Source organism: Cyprinodon variegatus, unplaced genomic scaffold (assembly GCF_000732505.1).
Source record: "Cyprinodon variegatus isolate N-32 unplaced genomic scaffold, C_variegatus-1.0 Scaffold8, whole genome shotgun sequence".
Lineage (NCBI taxonomy): Eukaryota > Metazoa > Chordata > Actinopteri > Cyprinodontiformes > Cyprinodontidae > Cyprinodon > Cyprinodon variegatus.
Window position 1 is genome coordinate 2,472,191 of NW_015150461.1, and position 8,549 is coordinate 2,480,739.

At 35.0% G+C, this 8,549-nt stretch overlaps 3 protein-coding genes across 3 annotated transcripts in view; all 3 read right to left on the bottom strand.

Annotated features, from left to right (window-relative positions):
• Positions 1 to 786, bottom strand: part of LOC107086090 (vesicle transport protein SEC20-like) — a 12,143-nt gene extending 11,357 nt beyond the window's left edge. The window contains exon 1 of the mRNA XM_015376848.1: positions 696 to 786. Within this exon, the coding sequence (XP_015232334.1) occupies positions 696 to 776 (81 nt within the window). The 5' untranslated portion in view covers positions 777 to 786. The remainder of the gene's footprint in view (positions 1 to 695) is intronic.
• A 224-nt stretch (positions 787 to 1,010) lies between these two features.
• Positions 1,011 to 3,594, bottom strand: atp6v0e1 (ATPase, H+ transporting, lysosomal 9kDa, V0 subunit e1). The gene is made up of 4 exons (XM_015376908.1): positions 3,364 to 3,594; positions 2,903 to 2,950; positions 1,435 to 1,548; positions 1,011 to 1,337 (listed from the first exon to the last, which is right to left on the bottom strand). Exons 1-3 carry the CDS (start codon positions 3,465 to 3,467, stop codon positions 1,455 to 1,457), a joined length of 246 nt encoding a protein of 81 aa, XP_015232394.1. The 5' UTR covers positions 3,468 to 3,594; the 3' UTR covers positions 1,011 to 1,337; positions 1,435 to 1,454.
• A 3,679-nt stretch (positions 3,595 to 7,273) lies between these two features.
• Positions 7,274 to 8,549, bottom strand: part of LOC107086468 (60S ribosomal protein L26) — a 4,942-nt gene continuing 3,666 nt past the window's right edge. Inside the window, exon 4 of the mRNA XM_015377437.1 lies at positions 7,274 to 7,439. Within this exon, the coding sequence (XP_015232923.1) occupies positions 7,311 to 7,439 (129 nt within the window). The 3' untranslated portion in view covers positions 7,274 to 7,310. The remainder of the gene's footprint in view (positions 7,440 to 8,549) is intronic.

The window sequence follows — 8,549 nt, forward strand, 5'->3', positions numbered from 1 at the left end:
CGTTAAAAAAAATGTCGGCGTTATAGTCTAAAGCAGTTAACGCATTAATAACGCTTTAAAACTGACAGCCATACTAATTATTAATATTTTGTTTCATATTATTACAGAGGTATAGTGATTTTAATGAACTTTCAACAGCAACATAAAATTTGAATTGAACTAAATGATGTAGATATTTCACCATTTCGTAGACATAACAAAAAATATTGCCCTGCTTGTTTTTTTTTTTTTAATGCTTTGTAATTTGACCCCATTATAACCCACTGGTCGTCCTGGTCTAGAACCGCCCCTGAAGGGGAGCCATATTAGAACTCTCAATTTTCTCGCTTTCTACGTAGGAAATCGTGAAGAATCGAACTCGATCACTTAAATGTTTCCCCTTTATTAGATACATCTCAGTGTTTCTTTCAGCGGTGTCCGTGCTGCGAACTGAAGCTTGATTTAATGAAAAGATAATGAACTAGCGGGTTACAATGCGTTTTTTTTTGCTCTTTTCAATCTCAAAATTAAAGCACAATTAGTGGGAAACCTTTAACAAACTTTAATAGCTCCCAATCTTTCCCAGAATGCACCTCTCTGCTGTTCAGATCATAGCCTACCTGCCGCCGCTCTGATGTAGCATGGAAGCTAACAGCAGAGTCACTGCAAGGATTTTAAAAAAGCCCTGAATGGTCTTACCAGGGAAACATTCGCACCTGGATGAGAGCCTTGATTTCCAAATCATATTTGAGTATTTCTTGCTCACACACTCGGACGTGGACATCTGGAGACGCCATATTGCTGACGTAGCCGGCTAAAACTACGGCAACAGGAAGGGAACCTTCTCATCCGGATAAATACCGAACACTACTTAAAGGGACCATAAAAAGCTCTATATTTATATATTTTTTAACTATGAAATTCGTATATTACTTGGAATTAAACTTGTTTTTATGAATAATTAAATTAAAGAGAAAATAAGTAGAATATTAATTGCACAAAAATGAAGAAAAAAGGCCACATTAGTGGAAATGATTAGTTTATTACCACTGAAATATATAAGGCATTCATCATTAGCAAGTAAACAAATGAGCAAAGCTCATTTTTACAACGTTCAAATCATTCACACTTATATTACACACAGTGTACACAACATATAAACACCACAGCAAGTGAAGCCTGCATTAATTTGAAGTACAGAAAATCAAGTATCATCTATTAAGATCACTTTCAACAAGGCACTTGTGTGGCCTGCACTCCAAAACTAATTGCACAGGGTTCTGGGTTTAAAGTGAGTTAAGGAATGGTCTCCAGAGGGGACTTCATCAGTTGTCGAGCCCGTCGATGCCAGAGGAAAACTACAATAAACAGTTTAAGAAAAAAAAAAAAAAACAGTCAGGATATTCACCAAAACTTATTTTAAAAATTAATTTTAGTTGATGAGAACACATTTACCTGCATGGTTGGAAGACAAGTTAACCCCAGGTATAGTTTAGGTATCTGATGACGTCGGTTGAGAGGGTGGGACCAAAAAGTGGGTTTAATTGAGCCAGTATTGCTATCAACCAGCTGATGGAAAGCACATAAAAAAGATAACTTATTAACTTTATAGCAAAACACATTTCAAAAAGACAATCAAAAGTGTAATACCCTGTTTACACTGACTACTGCTGTTGAGGCTGGAAAACAGCTTAGCCTCTACCGCCCTCTACTGGTGACTCGTGTAACTTCAGCAACACAGTTGGACCACAGCATATTCATAATTAAAAACCACACTCTTTATTTAATGTACGAATATTAAACAATTAAATATAATAGGAGTTAGTATACATTAATTCAAATTAAGGAGGAAATTTTAACAAAAAAAATGATTTGTACAAATAAATAATTGAATTCAACATGTAGAGAAACATGCTTAAAAGTGTGGCTATAACTATAGTACATCACACTATTTTAACTAGTTCATATTTTGTCAGATAACATTTTGTTGGGATACTGAGATAGACAAAAATAAAGTGGTGAGTACTGAATAGAAACAAAGCAGTAGGTTTTTAGACCCCTAAGTAACCTCCAGGGCAACCAAATGACTTCTAGAAGTTATCTAATAAGTCAGTAGATTACAAGTGTGTGTAAATAATTCTAGAAATATATAAATCCAGTATTAATGTGAACAGATGAAATGTTTTACTGGATAATATCAAGGGAATACAGCACAGTTACAGTTTATGTTGCAGTGAAGGTTAAAAAAAAAAGCTCTATTCAATCTATTATCTGAGAAAGAAAACAAATTGGAACATTTAAACCCATCAAGACTTTAGTCCCCACCTAAATCTACAGGATTCTTTGCAGTAACTTAATCAGAGAAGCAGCAAATTGCAGATATTAACAGCTAAGATGGGCGAAAAAAGCTGAAAAAAACCCAAAAAACAAACAAACAGGCTTCTCCCCCGAAAAGGTGGAAAGAAAAATCTTGGGTCAGAATGAATAAAAAATAAATCCCTTTCTGCAGCCTGAACATTTGCACTAATCATAGAGCTCTGTGTAGCAGAAACTCCCACTCAACACATTATCCTCATTCTGAAACACGGTGGTGGCAGCATAAGCATAACTTTAACAATAAAAATGGTCCCTTTGAAATGAGAGATGGCTGGAGCTTAATACAGGACAACCCATAAGAAACAAGATGGATTTTTAAGTTAACACAATTACGAAAAGTTATTTACTGTGGTTTATTTTGTTGTTTTATACTGAAAATATAAAGGATCAAAATACTTTACAAAGCAGAGCAGCAGATAAAGGCACACATGTTAAATTAAGGCCAATATTATAAGAAATAAAACGAAACAAAAGCATCTTTTTCTGTCCCTCCAGTGTTCACTTTATATTTAGCAATGACTCACACATTCTGGATGGAAATACTCACAAGAGGTAACAGCAGATTGAAGTTAGCACCAACATTGTGACTATAACTCTGTGGAGGAAAAAAAAGAAAGAAGAAAATGTCTTCATTTTGGTGAATTAAACTTTTAGCAAAGTTTCCATCTTTTTAAATACACTACCAGGATACGGTGTGTTTACATTGGTTAGAGCAATGCCTCAATTTAAAACAATAACTTTAAAAACCTACTGAAATTCACCTGAATTCATAAATATTTAACAGGGCTGTGAAATTAGCATCATTTAGCTAACCTTAACTTTTACAGGAAGTTCACAAACTTATTTAAAGCTAAAAGTCGCGCATATAGAGCGTTTAAAACGAACATATTTTACAAATAAAACGCAACCCAACGCAAAAAAACACATATATAAACTTAAATATAAATGTAGCTATATGCTGGCTGGTTTTAACCACCTGGAAGCTAATGTGAGCTAACAAAAACTTACCCTCTGTTCGGTCCTTTGCGGACAAACCAGGGAACAACTCCTCCAACAATGACCCAGAACAAAGTCATGACACAGATGGAGATGGTGAACCTCTGATCCGCCATTGTTTCAAACAGCAGGAGCGTCTCAAAGCAGAAAACTTCAACTTTAACTAACTTCAGTCCTGAACCGACAGACAGCGGACAGGCAGCACGTATCACATGACTCTGTGACAGAGGGAGGAAGTGGAGAGGCTGGACCAGTCTATGTGCTGGAGCAATATCATCACCCTCTGAGGCTGGCGGCGGTAGACCAGTCTATGTGCTGGAGCAATATCGTCAGCGTCCAAGGCTGGTGATGGTGGACCCGTCTATGTACTGGAGCAATATCACCAGCCTGTAAGGCTGGCGGCGGTTGACTCGTCTATGTGCTGGAGTGATATATCTAATTCATTATATTCATATATGTTTTTAGTAGAAACGGTCCATGGAACACACAATCACACACAACTAAGAATACTGAGTTGTTATCAGGTTGTTAAGGAATTTTAAAATGAATAATTATACCATAAGTGCAATCAGATCCGTGGAGGAAATGTATAAATTAAAAAAAATGTATAGATTAAAAACAAAATTATAGTTTGTTATTCAAAATCTGGAAAACATATTCCATATTTTCTGATGGGTTTTATTTATTTATTTATTTTCAGCTTGAGTTTAAGAATTGCAAAAAACAAACAAAAACCACCACCACCACTGTGAGATCCAATGTGAGATCAATAAAGTCAATCAATCAATTACATCCCATTTTTTGAGTGATGAGCACATTGTTGTTTTTAATGTTCAATTAATGCATCTTTGCTCCTCCAAAGTTAAGAGAATGTAATGCAGGACTGGACAGAGGTAACATCAAAAGAAACAACAGTTTAACATGGAGCAGGTCCCAAATGTCCAACTTTGGAAATTAAGTTTGTTTGCTGTTTTGTTTTGTGGTGTGGAGAGTTTCCAAAAAATTGTTGCAAAATGTTTGGCAATAACGCATAAACATAAACTTCTGTTTGTGTTTCCAAAACACTGAAGAAAAGTCCAGTTGCCTTCCAATTAAAGCCTGTTTGTTGTTGCAAACTAAAGCAAATTTATGGTAGATCATTTATAAAAATAGGAAACAATAAAGGACATAAAGATGATAGGCATGTCATTATCTGCAAATTTAAAATCTGAAAAACCCTGTGGCCTGTGATGAAAATATTAAATGAACCAAAGTTTCCTGATAAAGCAATAATATAGTTTGTCTTTAATGAAATAATGATCAACAAAATCAAATGCTTCAGTTAAATCGATAAATATACCATCTGCTTTTACATTTGCATCAAATATTAGCAGCTTTGCTAATGGCAGAAAAAATTGGTTAGAAACCAGATTGAAAAGGAGATATTAGAGTTTATATATTGTAATAATTGAGTAAGAAAAAAAAAATGTCGCCCGAATATTTTTACAACTATTAATTATGGATGTTAAAAATCACCACTTTTGTACAATTGGGTCACTCTTTCACATTTCAGTGAGAGTGGAGCAGAACATGTAAAAGATAAATTACATTAATCAAACAATGGGTAGAGCTAATTAATCTCCCGTCTATCAGGGTCGATATCGCGGTAGGATCTCCACCCTTCAATTGTCTAAACTACAGTTGAATTTGTTTAATGAAACATTTTTAAATAACAGTAATGATCATTATTATAACATCTATTGGTCATAAATTTTACAAGCTGATGCTTATGTGCTCATCAGTGTTTTAAACCATTTAGATTATCCCAATGTTCCAGTCTTCATGCAGAATTTGCAGTCAGACATCTAAATCTAAATGCATCAGTGAAGTCAGAAGGTAGTTATGGACTCTGAATGTTATGTTGCTGTATTTTATTTATCAAATAGAAAGTCGAAATCTTAACATTTAAAAGTAAAATGCAGTGAAATACTTTGAAAAATAGGAATATAGCCTATCATATGTTACAAATGTAAAACTTAAATTTCTTTTGATAGTTAATTATATTATTATTTCAATTATGCACGGTTAAAGTACAGCCAGATAAAGTAATAACAGCGTTCCCATGCCTTGAATTCAAATTCAAGGTCTACTTAGGATCCATTCCCTGAAATTCAAGGACCAGATTCATTTATAGTCCATGATGACGGCAAACTCTGTGCAACTCCTGAATAAAGGCTGCTGATGTCATAGTCAGTGTTGTGGTCAAGACCACCTAACCCGAGACCAAGACAAGACCAAGACTTTTAGGGTCCGAGACCGAGTCAAGACCAAGACCAGCGCCAGTACGTGACAATAAAATGTGAAACATGATCAAAATCACTAAAACTGATCTAAAAGACCCACATTCACATAAAAACACCTAGATATTTAACACACAGAACTGGACTAAACATTAACATCTTTATTTAGTACTTCTGTGTAGTAATCACAGAATTTCAAACAATTAATCAAAGTCGATCAAAATTGTATTTTCTCTGTCGTTCATGAACAGTACATATATTTATGTTGTTTTTACCGGTAAATGTGCTATTTCAAAACAATGTGCAAAATTCTGTAAAATGTGTAAAACTGAAAAAACTCATATACAGATTAAAGCTATATTTTATAACTTTTCTTAATAAATCTATATCTGTCAACAAGTTGTGAAATATGTTATGAGACAGAAAAAAATAGATTGATCTCCTTCACTGCATTTACCAATGAGATTATGAGGTTATTGCTTAGATTTGAATCCAAGCATCCAATAAAAAGAAGGATCTTAAAGAAACTGATAATATTCTGATGATTAGTGTTGTTTCCACAGTTGTGGTCTTGAAATAAAATGCCGAGTCCTCAGCACCCGAGACCAGACCAAATGCGGTCACGTCCGAGACCATCAAAAAATGGTCCAAGACCGGTCTCGAGTACAACACTGGTCATAGTGACAACTTTTATAGCCCCAATTTGGAATAAAGGCCTAAGATATAAACTATATGTAATAAATTACACTTCTATTGATACACAATCAAAATAGAAGTGAGCTAAAGATGTGTTAAATGTGTATTATGTGAAATAAAACCTGATTGAATCTATAGAATTTGACCGCTTCATAAAATAAAACTGCCAAATATTTCCTCAAATGCAATATTTTTAGGTCAAAACATTGGCTTTTCAGTGCCAACTAGTAGATTAAAAAAATGCATTTGACACTTTAACAGATTCACTTTAACTTAAAGAGGTGCAGCTGGCATTTGTAAGCTACACCACATCCAGATGCAACGTTATGTGACTTGCACAGAGTAAATTAATTTAAGCAAATACCAGCAACTCAGGTGCTGGCATCACATCAGGGACTGAATATTAATGTTCGTTTCTACTTTTATCAATCAGCAGCAGATTATTATATCTGGTAGACTGATCATTTTTGACAACCACTCTTATCTTTAACACACATTCTCAGCACTTAATGTGACCAAAGCCACTGCTGTTACGCGTTAACCATGCCGACTATATACAGGAAACAAGAACATGCTGACAGCTTTCAGCATGTGAGTTTTCAAACCCTCCTAGGTATTCAGGACCCTTTAGTATTTGTTTGTGGCTCTTTAAAATAATTAAAAAAAACTATCAAAGACCTGTGGGAAAGTGTAACATCCTCAGAATTCTTCCTTTTTGTGGTTTGCAAGCATCAGAAAGCTATTCCCACCCAGATAATATCTAAACTCAGAAGACGCCATATTGTGTCACCATAGAAGACAATTTATCAAAATTTTTTACTATTTATCAGGAATGGTTTAACAGTGTTTCTAATCATTCACAAATTCAGACACTTCCATCTGGAATGTTTAACTTTGCATTTTAAATGCAGGAATTTTCCCCAATAAAAACAAAACAGACAAACGGATCCATTTATACAGTTTATTAATAGCAAAAGATCATTTTCACTCCTGCATCTTCTCGATGGTCTCCTCCTTGTATTTGCCCTTGTCCTTCCCAACAGCACGAGACTTGGCCTTGCGTTCCAGGATCTTCTTGCGATCCTTGTCCAGCTTTAGCCGAGTGATGACCACCTGGCAAAATGAAACATGGGTTTGGTAAACAAAACGGCTCATGGAATAAAAAAATATATATAAAAAACTGCACCATGTTCTGTATTATCAGCCAACTTTAAAAACACAGCAAAAATTTAACCAAAAGATACCAATGCAAGACACCAATAGAAAGAGCTGCAGATATATGAAGCATTTCTTGCATAGGGCCAATCTGACAAATTACCGGATGCAACCGGATACAAAATACAACTTCTTTGGACACGAGTTTTAGTTCAATGCAGCTCTGCCAACACCTTAAAAAGACTAACTTTCAGCCACTAGGGGGTGTTTGACCAGTAACCTCCAGGTTTAAAGCCGCAAACACCACAGAAAACACTGCAGTGTCTAAATAGTCGCCATCAGTGTTGGAATCGGACCACTTTGGAGCAACATAATGAGAAGCCATGGAGCTTCTCAGAATTCAAAGACCAAATTGACCCCTCTATATAAATCCTACATTAGAGAACAGAAGATATATCTGATCAGGTAAGAGACAGATCTGTTTTTCTGCTAGCTTGGTTAGCTTTGGTGTTTTTATTACAGTTGTAAACTTAATCTAAATAAATAGATGCAGGAATCAAATACGAAAACAAAAAAATACAAAACACCTAATGGTACAGTAAAACATTGAATATTTTGTTATTTGTCCTTTCTAGTTTTTCCAAACAGCCTTCTAATGATTTAAGATCCGTTATAAAGTTTGAAAAGGGGTGTGTTTTTTTCTTCACCAAATCATTTTCCAATTATCACAGAAAGATCTCAACTTCAGGTCTGGCGTTTAAGGGGAGCTTTGACTGTAAAGCGGCGCTCTGGGTCACATGACTCTTTGAGCGACCAATCTCACCCTGTCAAATACATTGATGAGTATTTTTAAAGAATCGCTGAATATAGAGCGCTGTATACTGACCTGAAAACCCACTTAATATCTCAATTTTAAGCTAAAACTTGTGTCAAAAGTTAAGCAGTGTTGCTTTATGATACTGAAAAGCATTGAACCTGTATGCTTTTAAATAAGGTTTAAACTTAATAAATGATCAATGCATCACATCGATAACCAGCATGACAGTATATAGCGGTCCACTATGCGGA

Excerpts from the sequence above, each read along its gene's own strand:
- atp6v0e1 (XM_015376908.1), bottom strand. The coding sequence starts at position 3,467 with ATGGCGGATCAGAGGTTCACCATCTCCATCTGTGTCATGACTTTGTTC. Across the intron at positions 2,951-3,363 it reads CGCAAAGGACCGAACAGAGG|AGTTATAGTCACAATGTTGG; the intron begins GTAAGTTTTTGT and ends TTTCCTCCACAG. Across the intron at positions 1,549-2,902 it reads TCAATCTGCTGTTACCTCTT|CTGGTTGATAGCAATACTGG; the intron begins GTGAGTATTTCC and ends GCTTTCCATCAG.